We start from the raw sequence: 24,199 nt of genomic DNA on the forward strand, positions 1-24,199 counted from the left end.
ATGCATTACCAACATCTGCATCAATAAAATGTTGGGATGTATAAAAATTAGTTGCTTCAGAAGTGTTTTTAACAGGTGTGTGATGAATATGATTTTTTGTTTTCACTGAAAAGGGACCACCGTGTAGAATAATTAAACAGCATCTATAAATTAAATCCAATTATTTAGGAGTGACAGTAAATTAGGTGGTGAATTCCAAACCGTAACAAGTTGATAAATTCAACTGGACATTGAATTTAAAATAGTGCACAGTAATGTATGGTATTAAAAGCCTTGTTTTCTGGTGTGCTATAAAAACCATCATACATGTTTACAGGAGCGTGCAGCTAGGAATAACCACACTTTTCAGGCTCAGTATCTCCTTTGTGGGAGAAAAAGAGGCTATACTGCAACATAATAACCATTACTCTAAAATGTAAAGGAACAGAAGAATCAGATAAGCTTCAACCACCAATTCCTTTAAGGGAACATGTTCTGTCTGCAACTGGTAGAATAATTTTTCTGACTTTTCTGCAAGCAGACTATTAGACATTTGCTTTCAAGTCAATACAGGGAGCTTAGGATCAAATGGTTCTTGACATATTAAAGGGATCTTTATGATTGTAAGGGACCATTCTATATTAGAATCTGTTGTTTATGTCAATCATGTGCTTGGTCATTCCAGCACAGAACAGAAAAACACGTAAAGCTGTACCTTTATAGTAGCTAGTGCTACTTCCATTACTGCACACTGCCTCAGGGTCAGGCTTCTGGCTTCCTCTCGAATCACATGGTCCTGCAAAGCAAGTTAAGACTGCAGTTGATTTTGAAAGAGAGACAGTATTGTGGCCTGTCTGTTCTTGGAAAAACAAACAAACAAAACCACCAAATGCCCCCCAAATTCCTATGATTAACAGGGATTAATTCAACTTCAGACTTCTTTTACAACAAATTATAACCTAGAGCAATCATGTTGTTTCTTGAAAACATAGATTGTAGGGAAAAAGAACTAATATTTAATACCAAGCATCTGTGTAGCTTTAATTCTTTTCCTAGGATGTATTATTTCTCTGTTCTGGGGGACAGGGAAAAGGTTAAATTTTATATTTAAATAATTCTATTAGATGATACTGAAATAATTAATTTTATTAATAAACCTGACAGTTTAACTAATGTTTGTTAATGCCGTATGTTTAAAAAAAAGAAAGAACTTATGTATTAGAACATAAGTTGAATCATAAAGTGACTATACTCCTGTGAAATCTTTGTCTAAAATAAGCATCCTCTGATTTACTTAGGCAACATTTTAACTCCTCTAGCAAACTGAGCAATTATTCATAGAAGCACAAATTACCACATTTCTGCGTAAATCTGAAATACTAATGGCAAAATTGATTGGCAAACAACTGACATCAGTATCAAACATCTAAGCTCTCCATCAAGTCTATTATGGACTTCAGTAATCTAGTGCTGATTAGTTCATTGTAGAGGTACATGATGTGTTTCAATACATACCATAAATAATACGCAGAAAAAAATTCCTACCTTAGAGTTTTTTCAGAACTGGTTCCAGAAGGGAACACAAAGATCTCATAATTTATTTTTTGGTTATGTTTAATGTTTATAAGGCCTACTTGGGCAATATGGGAATGATACCTTCTTGACCCATCTAGTGATCACTTTACCATATAAGCATACAGTCTTTTTATCTTATTTTGGTTTTGATGATACTGTAAAATCATTACTTACCTATGAATAGTTACTGCCATATTCAATCTTATTATAATAAATAAAGAATGAGGCATAAGACTTGGCCTCACAGTCACTAATATTTAATGTATTTTCTTCATTAGAGCAAGCCATTCACAGTTTCATTTGGCTCCATTACCTTGAGTTTTGACAGTTGTCCAAGATCTTTGGCTGCACTGAATATCATCTGGGGCCCCTGTAATCACATTGAAAATTCAGGAAACAGACTCACTACAGTGTGTTTGCTTTTTATATCAATGTGATCTTATTTTCTGCTAGGACGTTAGCCAAAGCCACTGTTTTGCAAAGCTAAATAAAAATTTCAATTACACGAGACATACTTCCATTCAGTTGATAAGGCCAAGCAGTTGAATGCCTGCAGCATGATTCCTTCAATATCCTATACTTGTTACAAATATTGCATATTCTGTTGATAGTGGTTTCGTGTGCTCCTGTCTGCTATCTCACTTTGTATTTAATATTTTTAAGCTAAGGCTTGGATTGTTTTTATACAGTGTGTCAATGAGATATTTGTCCATAATTATAGCTCGGAGGTGCTATGCTAATATAAATAATCATAATGGGAAGTGAGCAGCCCTGAGGAGCCTGCAAACGCTTAACTGTCTACAGTGAAATCTTCAGCTGAGTAACACACAGCATAATGGTGTACTGTTAAGCCAAAGCCATTTTTTGAAGAAAAGATACCAAAGTGTTAGGAATTTAAACCAATATTTTACAATAGCCAAATCCCAGCATGATACCAAAGGCCAATGCCTACATGCTTGTCTTAGACAAACAGAATCCTACTTATAATTCCATGCTCACATTTTTTATCACAATTACTCCAAGAAATATAACTAATAGTGCAGTTACTTGGCAGTTCAGCAAGACATAGTTCTGAATATCTGGATTTCATTAAAAAAAAAAAAAAAAAAAAAATCAGTCCAACTTACATAGCACAATACAGAAGAATTTTTCATTAGACTTTCTGTTCCAAAAGGTTTCAGTTTACAGAAATAAGTTTGCTTCTGTATGGTCCAATTGCAATAGATGTAATATTAGCTTAAATTTTCATTATTTATTAGTAGTGAGAATGATAAGATAAATATAAAAATTAAAAAAAAACCAAACAAACAAACCCTGCTTCCTAATGTCTGTGCCTCTCACCCTCAGAAAGTAAGTAATATTCAAGGCTCCAAAAGGGAAACATCTCTCTTACAATATCCTACTTTTCATTGATTTTGTTTAATTGTGTGTTCAGTAGTAAATAGAAGCAGCAAAATAAATGCAACTAGCTATACACTTTTCACCATGCCTGCCAACTGGGACACTTTATATAGAGGCTACCACCAGTAAAACCCAACAGCTGGTGAAACATAGCATACACATGTGATACTGCAAGCACTCTGAAAGCTTAATCCAGTCATCTTTGTACCTATTTTTCATGTTCCTTAGTCATTACAGACTATATATTTAAGATATTGTATCTTGTACTATAGAAATGTTGAACAAAATTTGGAAAAAAATATGCTGTAGACAACTTTCTAGTAGGAGACTCATGTTTCTTAAGTGTGTGTGGAGAAGCAGGAGTCATTTCAGTTTTATGAAGAATGGGTGCAAAGCACTTGTGGTAATCCCGGCTGTCTCTATTTAAAATGATCTTAAAGAGTCTTGAATGATAGGCGCAGTCTCTGCCTTTAATCAGTAACTGGCTGATAAACAGAAGCCTTCTTACCTTTGGCCACTAACTAATCTAACGTCCATCCAGAAGACTCTTCATTCTATGTGAGGGGTGAGGAGGGGTCCTTGTCTCTGCTTCTTCACAACCCTTTCTGTGTTCTGCCTGAAATGCAGAAGCTTTGCATTCCAGATGTACACCCATAGCTTAATGAAGTATCAGCTTGCTAAACTAATGACTGGAACAAGCTTTTTTGAAATGGGCTATAACATCAGTGTCACAGCTTATTGCTTGGTGTGATTTCAGAGCATCAGTAAGGACAACAGAGGTCCTTGCAGATTCAGACAGATGAACTGAAATCTGTGTTCAGTTGGCAGTCAAAAGTTACTTTCACTATGCTTGAAAGACTAAAATCTTTTTATTATTTTTTAAATGAAGATCTACATTGAAACTCTTGGGGGGAAATATTTGAAAAAAAGTTTTACTATCTTAACTAACTGAAACATATTGTGCTATTGTCCAAGTGGGCTTACTAAGTCTTTGACAGGCAACTCTGTATTCTTGGCAAGCAATTAAAAAAAGCAACAGAAAACCCCCTTAACTCTGAACCATGCCGTTCTATGAATCAGTGTAACAACAGATCCTGCATAAAGCTAATAAGTGCTCCTAACGCCTGATGGGAAATGCAGTTAGCCAATTTAAATGCTACTTACATATTTGCAGATAAAATTTGTATCAAAATGTTTGAAAAGCAAATTAAAAATTTCAGAAATATAAATTTGATACAGTCACTCATTGAAAGAGAGGCTGTTTCTAATTACGCGTAGTAAATGAGTATTATTATAGTAAGTAGGAACAAATCCAGTGAATGAAGTCTTGGCTATGATCTTGTGATTAGCTCTAGTCTAGAATTTTTAATAACTCAGGTTATTTCATTACTACCTTAACACCATTTATACAAGTTCGATTAGATTTCCTCTTGCCTCTCCAGCAATATTCTTTCATGTATCTTTAATACATTGTAATATGATATAATGATACATCTTTAACATATGGATAGTGACCAATAGATTTTTAGCAGCTTAACTGATATCATAGAATGTATACAGTAAAGTTGCCCAAAGGCACACTATGGCAATGTCATGATTCGCTTGTCATAAAGATGGTGAATTTATTCTAGACAAGATTGAAAATGAGGAGAATTAACATTTATGTTATGCCAGTCCCTCAAAAGAGCAAGAAACAATTAAAAAAGGGCACTCCACGCCAGGCTCTTTTTCTTCCACCCTTAGACAGAATCGGATTTTACCGGTGCCCTCAGCTCTGTCACCACTCAGTGTTCATGTCAGGCCATCACCCACACTGGTCTTGTGTGTAGCAGCACTGCTTTCTGTATTAACTTACAGTTGGCTTTCCCTCTTCTTGTCCAGCTGTAAATGCAGTCCTGTCCAAAGAGGACATCCTACCAAGTCTGCAATTAAAATACCCCAAAACTTGAGAGCTAAAATTGGCTTAAACTTCCCAATGTTAAGTGCTGCTTCAAGGTGAGGAATGGCACAGCAGGCAGGACTGGAGATGGGATGGGGCATTCCTGGCTTTCTGGGAGCTGTAAAAATGGAAGCAATTGAATTTCTGGTGCAACTGGGAAGGGCAAGGAACTCTCTTGGTGTTACTGTGCTTGATGAAGTCACGAGAAATCAAAATTAAAAGCCTTTATATGAAAGCACACTACAAAGTCAGTGATTTGGCTTCTTTTATACTGCATTCATAAAAACTGCTCCAGATTGGAGCAGGCAGTATAGGAAAGAGCAAGGTGTTCCTCACCAGCTACAGAAGAGCAAATTAGCTACACTGCTTTGAAACACTAGAGAGCAACACATTGCATAAAGTCAATATATTATTCCTTCTGGTCAATGTACAGAAAAGAATAGCATCAGACCCCTTGGCAAACACCTGATTAAGCACATTATTACAATCCTTTAAAACGTGTGTGCACAACTGCTGGGACACTTACGGTTTGGTCCGTCAGTGGTGGAAGCACAATTTGTTTTTCAATTTTGTTCAAGACTAACTTCCATAGCTCCTTTAAAACTCGTTTCAGAACTGTCTTCTCACAGATTTTTGCAGAGACAGTTAAACTGGAATAAAACAAAACACAAACCAGTCTCCAAAACTAGCATTAAGACTTCAGAGGTGTGGTATCACTATATTCACAGACTAATGGCCACTATGGTTTAGCTTTTCTCTACCAATAAGGATTTCTCAATGGCTTAGTTATGTTGCAATATTATCAGTAAATATTTTTGGTAAAAAAAGACCTGATTTGCAGGTTATAAAGTATATATGCATATATAAAATAGAAAGTATATCTCCACTATACAATTTACTGCTTAATATATTAGTGATATATATTTATTGAAAATGCAAAATGATAACGAGTTATAAAGATTGATGGATGATAGAATTTAGCACTCTCAAGCCCCTAAATTAAAGTTTTGCTATATAATTCGTTTATGTCTTAAAAATAAAAAACAAACGTCTCCCTTGTTGTCTTACATTTCTACTGTGATGTAGGACTAGGTGTTGATAGCTAATGCAAATTCAGGACTACCATTTGGAAGTATTTATTTCTGTATACTGGCATGTCTGTGCAATCATACTATCTATTACTAACAGTAAAATTAATTTTTTGGAGGCTCTATATAATTAGACAGATTTTTTTTCTTTATTTGAAAGTATTCGTAAACCATCTTGTATGTATTATCATGAATGAGACATGAATAAAGTGCTACAGTTTTCAGACACAGGAAAAAATATTTCAAAATAATATAATGCGAATGCATATATGGGCAATTTTACAGAATTATGTCTAATCTGTTGATGTAAAAAAAGATTATTATAAAGCCATTATACATATCACATCATAAACATGCCAATTCATATTTCTAGCATCTCTTACTACTCTTAGTAAGCACGCAAATAAAAGCATAAATAAGAAATAACTAAAACCTAACCCATATTAACATGGTATGTTTGTATTCCTATTATAAATATATATTTGTAAGAAAGGTGATATTCCCTATCAGTATTTTTTTTTTTTTAAATTTCACATCTTTATTTTCTGTGCATGGGTTTAGCATTTGCTAAAATTCCATTTAACATTCCTCTGTTGAGGAATATTTTCTATTCAGACAGTAATTTAAAACCCATTTTTGTTTCCATTATGTCATTATTCAATTAAATCTCTAAGAAGCTATGAAGACAGCTTTGAGAAATGACAATTTGGAATCGAACCTGACGGGCAGAAGTCAGCTTACCCATTTTTTTAAACAATGAGCTTAGGATTGCACATGTAAGTGTATAAACATTTTTGGCTTTTCTTCAAGACTTGTGCTAGGAGTAAACATCTTAACTCAAAGATAACTAAAATTTAAACCCATACTGCTTAAAAGCAGCACATACCCCTCTCGTAACTTAATGCATAGGACTAGGTAAATTGCTAAAAATAAAAGGCTGACATACAGATAAAGCAGTTAAAATTTTTTTCCAGGCTAGGAATGCAGGCACTGCACTTGACAGTGTTGCATAAATAGTCAAATCTTATCAAATACATTAAACAAGCATTTGCTAATTGCTAGCTGTCATTGAAATTCATCTAATTGCCAAAGCTCTCAAAAATGAAGCCTAGAAAAATTAAACCCCTAAAGAAAACCCCAAATCCCCTTCAGTTCCCTCCCCACCCTTTATGCCAATGACTTTTAGACTTTGGCTATGCATATGTACAGTAGGGAGCTGTGATTCTTGTTGTGTTTCTAAGGTAGCAAGCCCATCAGTCCCATTTTTAGAAACAATAAGCATGTGGAGTAATGCCCTGGAGAAAGAAAAAGTTATAAATCAATTCTTTAAATCAGAACAGCTTATCCTGTCACTGCTGGATGATGAGAAGATAAGATACCACTTAGTTTCAGGGCCCAGAGTGAGTTTGCAGGACTATGTCAAAATTTAGCTTTTTACCGAGTGAAAAAAGTCAAGTTGCTCTCTAAATCTTTAAATGGCGACCAAGTTTTTGGCGACACAGAAGTGCATATTAATAAGCAGGGGAATACTAGGTGCCAGCCTAGAACAAATGCCAGACAATTTCAGTATAGGGAATTTACTTTTGTTCTTTTGTTCATTACAATCTTTTTTATACCACAGCTCGTGGAGAACAGACCATACACCAGCTCCTTTGTAATGACTCAAAGCATGACAAGAAATAGAAAGGCAAATATGTAGCTTACATAGAAATTTCTTAGTATAAGTAAGCAGGTTAAGCACAGTATTCTGCTCACATACGAATACTACAAATATTAAAAATACTATGGAGTGTTTCTAGGTATTAATGATGCTTCAGGGTACAACTAAGTATGTTTGACTGTAGCATCCAGTTCCTAAACTGCCACACACACCAGTCTGCCACACTTACGTTTTGTCCAGGAAATCCATGAGATGTCGAAGCACAATCTCGGCATCAATGGCCGCGCTGTTTTTATTGGCTGCTGCATTCCCATTTCCTCTCATTTGATTCAGTTCATTGCTCATTTGTCTTACACAGTCTTCAATAATAAATTGGAAACTACAGGGTGGGAAAAAAAAAAAAAAGAGAATGAAAGAATTCTGGGATAGACAGCAACATTTATCATTTTGCTTGAGGTTCTTCAACAAGATTTAAATCTTTTCTGCAATGATGGAAAGTTCACAAACGCAAGATAGTGCAGGTGCTACAGACTGAAAATAACTCCTCCTAAGGATTATAGCTCATATAACTAATTCATGTACTGTTTTGATTTTCCCCCTCTTGTTTCCGTTCTGTCATTATGCTTTTCATGCCCTTGTAGCGGTGCCAAGTAATTATTTTCTGAAAGCAATAGATGTATCAGAATCTGTAGTTTAGGGTATGATTGACTACCAGCTAGCAACAACTTCTCAAGATTTTATTTTTGGTGTGAAAGGACAACAGGAACAGGTGACTATAAATTATTTTTCTCTTGGTGGTTTATATGAACTAAGCTTTGGTATTCTTCTTGAGGACAAATATAAAACTTCTACTGATTTTGCCCCATTTGGCTCAATTTGACTTTTTCCTGGGTTTCACACAGAGTCAGTGCCATCAGAAGATTTGCTTACTTCTTTGCAACTAGACAGAGCTAGAACATTTGGACTGTTTAAAATATTCTTTCACAAAAAACCCCACTGAGAAGTAGTTAGACTCTTCCTCCTGGAAGGAATCTTTTCCACTTCGAGGTGAGTGTGAACAAATTCTTGCTCCTCAAGTTGTATCTGTTCAGCTTTTCTGAAAACTGTTGTTTCTTAACTGATCTGGTTGAGCCACTGTCTGGCAGTCTTCTAGTGTCATTGATGTGATACAGTCTTCAGTCAATATAGTTAAACAATGCACAACAGCAGTCAATCAGTCAACAGTTCAGAGGCAGAATAAGGCTCTGCACACATGGTAATTTGGTTTATAAATTGATTTATGATTAATTGAATTGGTTTAGGATTAATTCATTAGATTAGAAATGCAAAACAGAGGCCATAAATATACCAGGCCTATTAATGTGAAAAGATAAATGGCAGAGATTAACTTGAAGAAAGTGAATTTACTATGAGAGAAAAGAAACATTATAATTAGGCAGTAAGCTGTTCCAGCTACATAGCTAATCACAGAAAGAGAATGCAAATCTCCATGTGAAAACACTAGAAAAATTGGAAACTTTTCTAAGTACACTTGGATGTGTACTGACCTACACACTTCAAAGCCCTAGATGAAATCAACATGAAGCTGCTATTGAAGCTGCTCGTGTAAATCCTTGGGACCGGTCCCTCCAATAAAAGCCAAAATAATGCATTGGCTTTTCTTGACATTAGCAATCTTTCTAATATTGTTAACCTCACAAATCCTAGCAATAAACTGACCCATGAGGAATGTTCTAGCTATCTGGACCATATCCTAGATTGAGCTATTCCTGGGTTTTCTTTCGCAGAAACCTAGTTGGCTCATTCAGAAAGAAGCCCTGGAAAGAAATAATATTCATGCACTGTCAATGATCAGAGAACCAGGGCCTGGGAGCAAAAATAAAGCAAGACAATATGACAGACTAAGCACACAGAAAAAGTGAAGTCTGTTCACCCAGATGGTTCATCAATGGATAAAATAAGCAACTACAGACTTTGCTTAATGAATACCACTACCGCAGTAATCCCTCTTTCTTAGATTCCCTTCTAATTTGAAGCAAAAATAACTCTCAACTTCTTGTAGAACAGGCACAGCGCCATACTCATTCAAGACTGCAGTGTGCACTCTGATTAATAAAAGATTTTGAGAGTAAGGCTCATCATTAGACAATTTTTGCAGAGCCACAGGCAAGCAAATTACCAAGGCGGCCATTCACAGTGACCATTTGAAGCAGGCTAAATGTAGGCAGTCATCCCTGGTTGAAGCAGGCCACTTCGAAAAAGCTGTCAGTCTCAGGAAGTAACATAAACGTGGTCAGAGAGAAAAGTTTAACATAGCATCAGGCAAGAAAAAAACAGCAATTTTTGTTTTCCAAAAAGCAGAACAAAAGTTATCAGCCCGTAACCCATTCATGCCCACAGATCATTTTCAGTTTTCTTTACAGTGGGGTTACTGCTGTAACCACTTCATCAGGGCAGAAGCAGGCTGTACCTCAGGACATCCAAACAACCACCCAGACTTAATCAATGAGGTAGATTTTTGAACAGGAATATTTCTCTAAGGTTTGCAGTAAAATAGGTTTGTTACCTTGTAGCATATGTTACGCTGAGTTCATCCAATACATTGCTAAGTTTCACCTGAAGTTCTTTTAGAACAACACTAGCTTCAGGATCCAACTGCAAAGACATAAGTAATATTATATTTTACTTATACACTATGGGTTTGGGTTTTCCATTACAATTAATGAATTAGGAATTATATGCAATGATACACTGCACTATGGAAAATCAAATGTGGAAACACCTGTTACAACACAGGATTGCTTTAGTAGGCCTAAAAATCCAATTACCATTTAAAGGAAAATATTTGATTGTAATAACGAAGAATTATATTGTTAGAAATCAAAACTGTGCCATTAAACAACAGCTTTCTATGGGATGGTGCAAATTGTGCTGGCAGTCACAAGAATAGAACTACCGCTAGCAGGCAAATGGTATTCACAAGGCATACCAAGAGAAGGATGCATGAGAAGTTAGTGCTTGTGTTGATAATACTGCAGATGTTTTAATTTTTTAATTATTTTTGTACATTTCACCACTGTTGGTAATTTTTTTGTGATTTGTGTGGAAGATGTTTCCGTATTCCCATTAATGCAGTGTAAAAGTAGAACAACCAGCACTAAAAAAGATGGCTTGAAGACTATCCATGCTGCTTCTACTGATATAGTATGAGGGAAGGGAATCTACTGAATTTCAGTACTTCTGTTTCTAAAAGCCATTAAGACATTCATATTCAAGCACAGAGCAACACATTCTGATGCACAGGGAGAACAGCTCCTGTACCTCTGATACAGGTTTTCTAAACATAGGAAAAAAGAGAATGTGGGGCAGAAATATAGTTTAACATTTACAGGGATGGGGATCCATGCATAGATATTTAATCAAAAAGGTACTCTGTTGATATTGATCAGCAGCTTGTTTATTTGGCATGCATTCTTTTTAAAATTTAAAAAGGCAAGGCTTTTCGTGTCCTTGAGCTTCAGCATTTAGGAAAAATAGTTACAGTCCATTGTGGGATATGATTGATGATCATCAGGATCAACAGCTGAATGTGAATTAATAGCTGGTGTTCCAGGTCTTTCAGCTATCTACATCACAATGTTAAGGAATGATTTTCAATGATAATCCTCAAATTCTGGGTTCTGTTGTGCAGTAAGGTCAGAAACAGATCTTCTGACAATTTCAAAGGAAATTGCACATTTAGAATAAGTAATCAGGTCTGTCTCTATTTGTGTTTTCATATCTTTCAACTGCATGAGTAGTGCTTAGTGCTTATTCTTTATCTGATGCTTCAGAGTACTATGGTGCCGTTGGTCAGCTGTTTTAATCATACTTTAGAGACAAGGGGAAGCTGTGTCACAGCACATTGGGTAACTTACATGAGACTACACAGGAATTCTAAGGCAAAGTAAAGAAAAAACAAACTCTGAAACACCCCCAAAGATCTACTGTGTTCTAATCTTAGACCGTCCTTTCTCTCCTTAGAGGTTATGTGTGATTTAAAAGCATAGAAAATCCAAGATTTTCATTACAGTTTTTGACAAGAATCTGAAATAAGTGACAAGGGGAATAGCCACACATCCTTTAGAAGATATTCAGTGATGTGTAACATTTTTCTAATCTGAAAAACTCATATTTTAACACTATGACTACTTAGTGATTTAGTTTTTAATTACTTTGCATTGAGAGAAGTTCTGTTGCTTCTCCACTTCATGTCTTAGTAGTTTGCCTGGCAGATACACTCTGACAGTTCATACACTTAAAGTGATTATTTTCCTTTGTATGAAAAGCAGGGATAAAAAAAAAAAGAAGCTAATTTTACTGAAATGTCTATATTTGTTAGTAAACTCCAGCTTTGTTAACTAAGGCAAAGATTTTTCCAAGAAATGCATTTCACTAGGGAAATATACTGCCCCCTTTGGTGGGATACATACAGAACACAAATTTAAGACCATTAGAATATTAACATTTAACAAATACTGAACACACAAGCATTCACACTGAACATGTTACAGATCAGAGAAAGCACAAAATACCAGGCAGGCAGAAGACTCAAAATTTCTTACCAGATCATGCACAAGCTAGAGAATCATCTCGTTACTGGGACTACAAAGGCCAATGAAGTTACTTTCTATCAGAGGTTGTTGTGATAACCAGAAAACATGATATATTTGCTAAATTCACCTGGAAATGGACTTAGTCTGGCCAAAATTAGATTGAATACTAGTATCAGATTGTGGACATAATACACATTATAGAAAGGTGCATGCAAGTGCTAGATGTTTTAGAAGGTTTTGTGCTCACAAATTGCATGAACAAGTTTGTGTGTGCACAGCTGGAAGCATCTAGCAGGACATCCAGCCTTGTGTATACACATGCTCATGCTTATTAATGCAGTGTCATAGGGAGGAGTGGAATATAAAGAGGTATGCGGGCTGACCATCCAGGTGCTAGACACCTGGTGATGTTGTGATGACTAAGAATATGTTAGCAAGGTTTTTAAATGCTATTGTTATTTTTGTTTAACTGCTGGAAAAATTTGATTGTCTCACCAGGACTAAAATGTGCACTTTTCATTTATTTTACCATGTGCCCTCTATGTGCTAGTGAGTTCGCAGGGCAAATCAGAGGGTCCTCAGGCATCAGCCCTTGACTGGCATCATCCAAACATACCACAGCCATGGCCGGCTTTTTTTTCCTAATACGGTACAGCAAAGATGGGAACTATTATAATGGTTCTATACTATGAAATTCTGGGGGCACTTCACAACTGGTAAAGATGGTTTTAGGATGGCCTTGTATAGTGGAGATAAGGTAGGTCAGCTTTTGGTACCTCTGCACATCACAGACACTAACTATTATGGATTATCTTCTGTATATCTTATCTTTTATATATAAATTAATAAATTGATTTTTTTTAAGTATGAAAAGTATGTTCAACTATGATGCCTTATGTAAAAACCAAAACATGTGGGAAAAAAAAAAATATTTCAGTGGAAGCAGGAAGGGTTACTGTCTCCCTCTTAAATATTCTAAAAGGCTGTAGCTCACAACATGACTACACTGTGCAAAAACATCATAGTTTTGCAACAACAAGCTCCAAAAGGAATCTTATTTGTGCTTTAGAAGGATCTATTATTTCAGCAATGGTTTGAACAACTCCCGCTAACACATTTCATACCAGGTTTGCTTATTCTCAGGAAAACATGGTGTGGGAAATGCACTATAGCACTGTGCAAATGGTTTGGCTTAATGAAGTTGACAAACTGCAAGACTTATGCAGGTTGACACCACAACACTCACTACTTGAGACAGTAACACATAGCTCTCAAAACCACTATGTAAAGGAGGTAAGTTTCCCAGTGAGGCAAATCAGTGATGAAGAGATTAATTCATTTACGTAAAGCTTTCCAGTGACCAAGAGAAAAAGTCCTCAGCATTCTTGACTTGGTTGAGATTACTTACTAGCAAGGGAGTAATGATAAAAACAACCATCTCTGTTTCGTGAGCCAATCTGTTTCTGGATAGTTCAGAGTTATTATAGGAAGGGAAGTGTATAAGAACTTAGGTAAATGCAACCTGTAATTCTTCATACTAGTTCCTACTACTAGCAGTTTAAGTAAATAGATACAAACATGCTCAGCTGCAGAAATCTCAACCACCCAGATATGGTTAAATGACAAATTACAGGGCTAACCTAGCCCTAATGTTACTCTAGTTTGCAATCAGCCAGAAGGAAAGGATGACAGTGAGACAAAAGGCAATGCTGATCAGCATCTGAGATGATGTCATATAGGGATATACAGATATGAAAATGAAATATCTACAGTATTCGAGACTTTTCTTTTTCTCCTCAAGTTTCATCTGCTACATAGAGTTTGATGAACAAGGACCAAAAAAACCATGCCTGAATAATTTTTCAGAAAAATAAAAGAAAAAAAAGCCCTCACTGAGCAGATCATTGTTGGGAGAAAAAAGACCAGTGTCATTAATGTGCCATCTCTAATTTAAGCACTGAAAGAGAGAAAAGACCATTTATCCCTTAGCTTCTTGGGTTCCATTTACAGTTCAGAGCATGTGCAGGCTAGTCTTAAAATATATTGGTAGGTTGCTCAGGCGTCAAAATCTGAACTTTTTAAACAGCAAACTTATTTTGGTAGTGTAAATGTTGTTAACCTGTTAATGTGTAAATCGTACTTCTCCACCAATTCTTGATATGCTTGGCTTTCTTAGGTTCATAAATCTGTTATTTTACCATCTTCTTAAATAATAGAGTTAATTTTTACCCACAACAGAATATATTCATAAATTTGTTGGCACACTTCATAAGATCTGTTAATTATGGATTATTAAATAGATAATTAGAAGTTTGACTTTTTCCGAATGCTAAACAAAAGCAGAGAATACTTTTGCTGAACAGCTGAAAAAATAAGTAGTAAGAAATATTTGAACATCATTGTTTCCAAATGCTGCCTGTCTAAAACTGTGAAATTTTTTACACATATAAGCCTTGGAAAAGAATTAAAGATCTGATGAATTTTGCTGCTTTTGACATAATGTGTTAGATTGAGTTATTCCATGCTGTAATTTAATGTGTGCTAGTACGGATATAATCTTGTTAACTGCAAATTTGGTAGCGTTTCTATAGGAAACTACAGAGATGCAAATTACTTTTGCATGAGTTAAATGGAACTTCTCTAATCTGAATTCCATTTATCTGCAATTTCATAGGTCTAATTGCTTATAGTTTCCTAATGGGACCACCTGGTTGCTTCTGTTCAGAAAATAGTTTTACATATTATATGTACATCTAGGGAAGATAGAGGTATTTATCAGATCCGTCACTTCAGTAGTTCTTTTTGTCTCTGACAGACATCACCCTTCCTCCACCCCCCTGCCCGACTATCTAGGTACAGTGAATTCCATTTTGAGATGTTTGGCTGCTACTGCCCTAAATACTTAGGCCTCTGACTTTACAGATTTAAAGATGGACATTTCAGAACTATTCTGCTTAAGTCTGGGCCTCTGTCATCCCATCAAAATCTTTAGGACCACATACAGAATCCTGTAGGAATTCCTAAGCATTACATATAAAGTTGGAACTGAACTTGACCAGAGTGGAAATATGATTTACCTACAGTCAGTGTAATACTGTTGTGCATAAACAACCTGCTTTTGCTTTCCACCTTTTTTTGATTCTAATTGCTGTAACTCATTTCTGCCATGTTCTGCCATCTGGTGAAAAGCAACACAAGCATTAATTTTTTTTTTCTTTCCCTTTTATCAGCTTCCAACTTGTCAGACATGAAAAAATGATTTAGTGCAAATGTATGCACTCCTTTTGGACAAAACAAACAGGAACTAAACCAAAATTCCACATTATGATGATCTGTTCCCATGATTTTGGACTTTATTTTTAAAAAGAAGACAGTGGGTTGGATCCCACTTTACTACTTTTACTTTATTATGGCAGGCTGATCTCATTTATATAATTTCTTAAGTACCCATCTTGCTTGGCTACAGTAGAAGAGGAAAGTTAATAAAGAAACTCATATTGTTCAGACTATTTTATTTTAATGGCTGGGGAGCTGAGAGCCCAGTTTTTTCTCTATTTATAGAGCTTCCTGCCCTGCAATGTGCAATAGGCCTACTCTGAACATAGGGACTGCTGCTTGATTGTGGTATTTTGACTGCATAGTTTGAAAAACATACTGCTCACAATGGGACACTGAGGAGATTAACACCATTTAATTTTTCTTAGAATTAGTTTTGCTTCAACTGAAATAGGTCTCATTATTCTGCTGAAAATCATCTGAATTTTTATGCCCTCCACAAGCAAAACATTAAGCTATTTTCTCCCTGCAATGAAACTGCTTACAGATTTTATTGCTGGCTTTGTTTCTTATAAGTACCAGTTCAAAAAGGCAAATTGGCCATTAGTGTTTATGGTCTCAGAATAGCTAGGGGAATAAGTATTCCAATTTGAGGACAAACATTTTAGGGGCACTTTGATATGCGTGACAAAAAATTGAACATGAATGTACTTTTCTTCAGGAAACTCCCCTAATGAGAAACAAACAAAACTTTGAATGTATTTTTTAGATCTTTTTTCTTAGACTGTGAATCAGAGATGCACTTAAGGTCCATGACAAAGGGATTTTAGAAAAATATCTCCAAATCTTCTCCAAGGGTTGCATGTTGCATCACATTTGTAGGAAATGTTGCTTTGAAACTGTAACACCTTTAATAATTCATCCTCATTAACATCAAAAGGGAAAGTAAAAAGGATGAGAAGTGATGAGAGATTTTGAAAGAAAATTCCTATGAAAAACCCTAATTATTTTTTTAACTATATTTTTTATTATATAAGCTATTGGGAGCAAAAGGAAAACTAATTATTTTCTTGAGGAAAATGGAATATTTTGGAGATTCAAGAAAATATTCTGATTTGAAAACAATTTGATAGATGTAAACATAAAGTGCTACTCAGCTTTCCTCTGCCCTTGTCTTCATCAGGATTTACAGACACTTAGCTGCTTTTATGATTCACGACATTCAACATGTAGCATTGGATCCAAGGCCTTAATACAAAAGTACTTTACACAGAACATAAGAGCATGGAAGATAAGATTATTTGTAATATTCGGAGAGTGAAAGGGGATTAATAGGAACCACAAAAAACATAGCCGCATCTGGACGATAAATATGTATTTTTCAGTTTGATATGAAATTTTCAATGATGACAAGGCTGCAGAAATTTATTTCATGTTCTCTGGAACGGGAAGTATTTTTGCCATGGCAGCTTCAAGAAGCTATTACTAGCTCAACAAAACCTCCTCAACATGGAGTTAGCCTGTGGGTTCATTTGGAAGGTGCTCTTCATTGCATGACACAGGGGACTATCTTACCTCTGCAGTGTCCCACTGTGGGTGTGGAAATATGAAATAATGTATTTTCCAATTCTCTCTATGACGTAGTCACATTAGATCAAAGTTTTGTGAAACTGTCAAACAACAGTCTCAACAAGAAAAAGCTGATGTATGTGTAACTTCTTTTTTAAAGCCAGCTACTGATAATAAGGATAGTATATTCACATTCTAAACATTGCTTTTTAACAAGACGACAGGATTCTACAGCTTGAAAAGATGTTAATTTCCTCCTTAGCTTTCAAAACAGTCAAAGACTACAATCAGCAAAGTATTGAAGCACATTTATGTCCTTTTACTGTTGACATGACTTCAGGCACTTTTAAGTCTTCTGAAATATAAAAGGAGATAAATCTAAGCATATTCTGGACTGTTGAGTAGCAGCTCTTGGTGAAATGGTGCCAAATCTTGAACACAAGCAGGCCCTCAGGTACTGAAAAGTGCACTTAAAAATGTTTTATAGATTTTTTAGAAACTCTGAAAGACTTTATACTGTCTGCCTAGTAAAACTTCTTAATTTAGAGTGTCAACTGAATGCCCAAGCATAGCTCTTTTGATTTTAGATCATAGGGAATTACACAAATGCATCGATGGAAATTAGTAGGAAATGTGACTGTTCTTAGCCTTAGAAATTATGGTCAGGAATAATAAAAGATGCTTACTATCACAAACCTCATAAGAGAATCTCTCTCCTTCTTTCTTCTGCTCAGTGGATTGCAAGTCAAAGGCATTAGACAAAGACATGACACATTACAGACAAAGCACAAAGCACATATTCTACAAAATTTTCAGATACAGGCAAAACATACCAATACATAAAAAAGCAAAGTATAGTCCAATACAAACATTAAAATAAAGCTGGCACTACAGATTACAACACAAAACACCCAGTGCTTGTTGAACATTACAGATCATTAGCATGTTTCTGTGAAATAGTGTTAGGTCTTTCTAGTATTTTCAGGACATAAAATAGTTCTTGTAGACTTTTTTTTAAAAAAAAAAATTTTGATTTTCTCTGCAAGCAGAAGTGAAGGCTGTGACTAGGTTGAAAACATGGTGCTAATGATCTCTAAGGAACTTTGAATGAACCAGGAAACAAATATGACTCACCTCCTTTCCTCCCATGGACTCAAACATTTTCTCAAGCTGGACTCTTAATTGTTGAATGTTGTTCATCAAGATACAGGGCTACAAAGAGAGCACCAAATGCGAGAATGTGCGTGTTATGTTCCTTTTATGTATGAATATGTGTATTCACAGCCTCTGGGCTGAAGACCAGCAGCCCTACATTCATGCAATTGTGGTTTTTAGAGGAGGATCTTAGGTTCCTGACCATTGCTGCCTTCCCTTCCTTCTTTAATTTACACTCCTTTTTGCCCAGTCAGCAAAACCACTCAGCCAGTGACCACCCATTATGCCCTTAAGACAGCGTTGTGCCACAGGAAACTGAATACCTTCTCCCAACCAGATGGGCAGTTTTCAGATCTCAGTATTTCATGTCCTGAACCTTATATTTTTCCCATATGGTTGCTAGTCATACTTAATGCAATTACATCTGGTGGATTAATACAAGTAGTACATTATCATCTCTTGGAGAGTAGACACAATAATGATCAAAGTACTTGGGGAGTGAAAATAGACTGGGGGAAAGGGAGTGCCAGATTGCTTTCTAGACCCAGTCTTCGCAGAAAACTGTGACAGCACTGTAACACAGATAATGGCTGATGCTTAAATATTTGAATAAATCAACAGGCAGTTCTATTAATAACAGAATAGTATATCAGAAATTTACATTTTGCAATGCTTGAAAAGTTGGTGAATGAATTAGGCAGTAGAATTTTGTAAACATATTATTTTAGTCTAAAAATATTTCTGTTTAAGTTCATTTCTTTAAGGCAGAACACAGAGCCACAATGTAGATGACACCAACTGCTGGATAAATATAAGGTAAAATGTAAAACATGGATAAAATTAAGCAGCTGATTACAAAATTATGGAAGAAAGGATCTATTACTAGAATTTTGTGTACTCAGATGACATTATATGTTCGCTTGGTTTGGTGCGGGGGAAGCAGTAAGACAATACTTGCTAAAAGAGTTCTGGTTGGCCAAGGTCAGTGTGTTCTACTCCATGATTGGATTAATTTAGACACTGAAGTAATGCATTTCAATAAAACACATATACTTTTTTTAGACAACAAGAAGGTGATGGAATGATTACAGTGATTGCTACTCATTTGTACCTTTCCAGTTAATAGCACGTTCCAATGTAGTGCTGAAACATGGTGGGATTAGATTTTGGTATTCAAAAGATCATTAACATGATTTAGCTTTAATTAGTTCTACATTACTCTCAAAGGAATTTGGTGTCAGAGTCCTTCTCAACTGAAGGAAAAAAAAAAGAAATTTGATCTAATTTCTTAATACTTACATTACTGCTTCCCAGTGAAGCATGCTATTTGTCCTCCTGCAAAAGACAGCTGGCTTTGTATAATGGTTGAAATATCACCTCTTTTCCTGTCTCTTGAAAAATCCACAAACCCCACTTCTTCTGTTTGTTTATCTACCTTCTATTAATTTATGATCACTAAGACTGTGTCCTCCTCTCCTCTAATAACTCCTCTCTTCTGATGTATTCATTATTCTGGAAATTATCTGTAATATCACAAATCAATGATTATGATTTCTGATGGGGGAATAAGTAGCTGACTATAATGTCTTGGTTCTTTTGTTCAAAACAAGCGCAAATGCCTTTGGCAATGTACTGAAGCTATGAGATAAATACTTCATACTGAGGCAGTTTTCAATGTTTCCTTCAAGGCTAGCTAAGTTTGCTCTTTCAGAGCCCAAGTCTACCTTGGCTCAATGGAAAATTTTCTATTGCTGTCAGTAAATAACAGAACCAGAGCTTGAAAATATTCTCATCTTATGATTTCATTATCATCTCGCTCTTCAGAATACTCTGCAGCAATTTACAGGAATCGGACAGTCAGATGCAACAATACGTAAAAGTGAGTGGCAAGTACAATACATAACCCCAGGTTTGTTTGTAAACTCTGACAGGAGGTGGAAGATAAGAGGATGTTTTTACATTAGATACATGTCTTTATGAAAAGCACCTTTGGTGTGCTTTTATTTGAACAGTTTATGTGCACCTTTTACAGTGTTTAACAAAAATAGTAAAAGTATTGACTTGAAAAAGAATGCCAAAATCTAACTTTAATCATAAAAAGTATTTGTTTTAATCTCTTCTATCAACTGTAATGCAGGAGATGGACTTTTAATATAGTTAAGATCACCAGATCAAATAGTCTTTTATTAAGCTAAAAGTATGTATTTCAAAAAGGTAGCTCCTGTTAAAAGTAAGTTATGTTCCCCAAAAGCATTTGATATAATACTTTACACCATAAGGAGATTAATTCCATCTAAAGCCTTAGTAAAGATTGGCATACCAGGGTGACTTCAGAAATCAATCACTCCAACAATTAAAAAAATCCCTTTGGACAGGCCAAAAGACTCCACAAACGGTTTAACTCAATGACTCAACACTATGTATCAAAACTAATTTCTTTTAGAAAGCAGTAAACTTTATTTAATATTAGCATTAAATTGAAAGAAATGGGAAAAATAGCTACAAATTTTATTTCTTTAGATTTTGAGAATAATTATGGCTCATATTGGGTCAAATAGAGAGACAGATTATTTTAGATGAAGCTTGATTTGGACTGATTAACATTAAAGTAGAAGACATGTAATGCATTCACTCCTCCACACTGGGGAGAGAGAGTGTTGTGTTCTTTTCAGCTCTGTATTTGCCCTGGAGGGGAGAGACGTAAGGAATATGTAGATGGTGTATCTGTAAAGTTAAAAATGCATGAAGATTTATGTCCTGCTAGATTATGGGGGGAAAAAATGGCAATATGGCATGCTGGTCTATCATGTATCAACTGGTATCCAGTGACAGGATGTGTAGGAATGGTTCAAAGGTGCATCAGGGGAGGTTCAGGCTTGGTATTAGGAAACATTTCTTTACCGAGAAGGTGGTCAAACATGGAACAGGCTTCCTAGAGAGATGGTCGATGCCCCAAGCCTGTCAGTGTTTAAGAGGCATTTGGACAAGACCCTTATTAACATGCTTTAACTTTTGGTCAGCCCTAAAGTGGTCAGGCAGTTGGACTAGATGATTGTTGCAGGTTCCTTCCAACTGAACTATTCTGTTCTATCTTTCTACACCTGTAAGACTGATCCTTACACAATGATTGCCAAACTTGGCCCAGTGCTTTTACTCTTCTCAGATGCTGAAAAGATTTAGTACTCCCAGAAGAAAGATGTGTGGATACCTACTAAAGTGAGTCTTTTCAATGTGCTTACTGCAAAGGGCTTAAAGGTTGAAAATATCTGAAGTGAGAAGTTAAATCTGAGATATGACACATCTATGTACATGAATGTCACTCCTCTATAAAAACTTGTATATAAAACTTCTACTTAATAATAAAGTTTTGAGTTTGGTATTTTTATTTATTAATTCTATTTTAGACAAAATTGTGTAAAAGGAACAGAATGGTACATCTCTCCTAGCAAATATATCTGTGGCCTGAAAACCTAGTAAGTTTAGTTTTTTGTAATGCTGCTCATAAGAAGAACCATGAATAATTGATGTTTAGCTGCAACAGATGTCTTTCTGAATTCTATTATTGTGTATATGCTGGTGACCTCTAGATTATGACACTGTCTCACACTACAGAGAGCACTGGCAAGAATCAGCGTGTCCTTAAGCTGTGCACAGGGATGTGACAAATATAGCTGAGATATGTGCATGAGCTATATAAGGGCTGTACTTCTGGAGGTGAATAGTATGAGGATAGTGCTGCAGTTATTTATCTAATTGTAGATTGATACGTCTGTACAACACACCACTAAATATAGCAAACACAGTGCTAAATATTGCCTGCCTTGGGAGTACTAGCTTTGAATATCAATGATACTGAAAAGTCAGTTTACAAGAACAATTTCCCTTGGTCATGTTAAGCTATTGATTATGTCTTGATTTGCTTAAACACATCTTTAGTGTCCATATCTCATTTATTTCCGAGTCCATGGCAGTCTGGTCCTTCATTAAGGAGTGCCTTGTAAGCAGTGAGGCAACAAAATAGCGTATGATTTTCTTCTCACTGCTGCAGAGAGAGTGAGTGGTAGTAGCAGAAAAGTCTGCACACACTCCCTGCACAGGGAACAACGATCTTATAAACTCTCTAATGAATAAACCGATAAAGAGAAGCAAGCCAATGCAAAATGAAAACTCAAATAAAAATACTTCTGTTTGGAAAAAAGGATGAAGATACATTCACCATATTCACCATTGTAGAAGGCTGTTATCCAGGTAGTGTTTCTGGCCATCTTGTAAATTTTTTTCTACTTTAATACTGAAATTATTAGCTAGAATTCTTAACCAATTCCACCTATTCCAGCTTTTACACAGCAACGTAAGCAGATGTGAAAACATGCTGACCTTATTAAAAAATAAAGCAAACCAAAAATCCCTTCCTCCATTCATGCTTTTTCTCATACACAAAAGTAATTACTTTTTCAAAAAGTACAGTAAGTCCTTTAAAGGTAATTTCTGAGGCAGAAACAAAACACAGCTTTTTACTCACCACATTTTCTTTATCACAATATGAGCTGAAGTAATTTGAAATAATTACGGCATACTGAAGAAGCACTTTGTTGATAGTCTAGGAAAGGAGAAGAATCTTTTAAATGGTAAATTTCGCAGTGTAAAACAAAAATAATAAAAAACCACAAAAAAGGAGGTTTATATAAATTATAGATTTTACAGGTGCTTACACTTGTACTATATAGTAGTTTTTTAAAAATATGATATAAACAATCCTGTCAGCACATTTTCAAATCCCTGCACAACAGTTGGGTGGTTCTTAGATGGAATGTAATCTTCAATAGCAGATACTTTAACTTCAGTCATACTGTTTTTTGAGAAGCATTGAGAGCTCTACTCCTTGCAAAGTGCTACATACTTAACGGAGCAGTAGCAAGCTCAAAAAGTCCTCTAGGGTGACAATACATAGATTAAAAATATAATGGAAAAATAAGACCAAGGGAGCACTGTTCAAAACCTGGCAATATGAGCTTACCTTAAAATAATCATGTAAATAGGAACTTTGCAAAGGGAAAACTGTTGCAATGGAAGAACAGGAATAAATGTAAATGCAAACTTTTTTAAAGCTATCAGGACTATAATGGCAATCTAAAGCGTGCGAGGAAATATTACAACCCAAATAGAAAGCCGGCCTAACAAAGCTGAGTTCATCAAACAGCACATGAATAAGAACTACCACCTCAGGGCTTCAAGCAACATTACTTTATTGCCATACCTTGAATTTTTCCTTCCCTTGCACTGACTAATTAGATAACTGCTTTTCACTGAATTGCTCCATTATTGGAATTTTAATCAGTGCTTAGCAAGAATAATAATTGATTGTATAACATACATAAATATAAAATCTCAGAGAGTATAGAACTTCTCAAACTGGTAAATGATTTTGACAAAGTAGATGAAAAACACTCTTAAACCACAGACAGCATGTCTTTCTAAGCATCCCAGTCAGAGATAGAAGAGATTGATTCTAAACAACATTGGAATTAGCTTTTAAGTACATAGCAACACAATGTCACTCTCTCTGAAGCTTAGTTGAGATGCACTGATTTTAATTTACCTTAGCAAATCTTCTCATTAAATGAGATAGTGCTTCTGGATTAGGACACTCCAGTTTCCTAATAATCTCAAAGCTTTGATTGAGCTGTGTGAAGACATCAACCACAGAACAAGAGAAGAGGGCATGATCTGATGTTTGCTGAAACTAGAGAGAAACATTCAAATGTGTTAATACTTGTTCAGAGATCAAAACTGTATTAACTGATTTTCTTACACTCAAAATTCTTCCTAGTGTCATAAAAAGTAATAAATAAAAAATAAATTAAAAAAAAGACTCACTGATAATACTGAGAAACGTGGCTTTTCACATTTCTATTACTTTTAAATCTCTTGAAAATAAAAACAAAATTCTCTTCCATGACAT

General features: G+C 35.4%; 1 protein-coding gene across 6 annotated transcripts in view; it reads right to left on the reverse strand.

The window, feature by feature from the left end:
• The window catches only part of UNC13C (unc-13 homolog C), a 201,965-nt gene that overhangs the window by 22,675 nt on the left and 155,091 nt on the right, over positions 1–24,199 (reverse strand). For 3 of the 6 annotated variants that reach the window (XM_041123660.1, XM_030014228.2, XM_030014229.2), the window contains 9 exons: positions 23,837–23,980; positions 22,760–22,837; positions 18,217–18,294; positions 17,779–17,808; positions 10,209–10,297; positions 7,872–8,021; positions 5,421–5,544; positions 1,868–1,924; positions 695–775 (listed from right to left, as the gene is read on the reverse strand). In XM_041123660.1, the coding sequence (XP_040979594.1) occupies positions 695–775; positions 1,868–1,924; positions 5,421–5,544; positions 7,872–8,021; positions 10,209–10,297; positions 17,779–17,808; positions 18,217–18,294; positions 22,760–22,837; positions 23,837–23,980 (831 nt within the window). Of the gene's footprint in view, positions 1–694; positions 776–1,867; positions 1,925–5,420; positions 5,545–7,871; positions 8,022–10,208; positions 10,298–17,768; positions 17,809–18,216; positions 18,295–22,759; positions 22,838–23,836; positions 23,981–24,199 lie in introns of those variants that run through there. The other 3 variants (XM_041123662.1, XM_041123661.1, XR_003923374.1) reach the window with 2 other exon arrangements.

Source organism: Aquila chrysaetos, chromosome 5, assembly GCF_900496995.4.
Source record: "Aquila chrysaetos chrysaetos chromosome 5, bAquChr1.4, whole genome shotgun sequence".
Lineage (NCBI taxonomy): Eukaryota > Metazoa > Chordata > Aves > Accipitriformes > Accipitridae > Aquila > Aquila chrysaetos.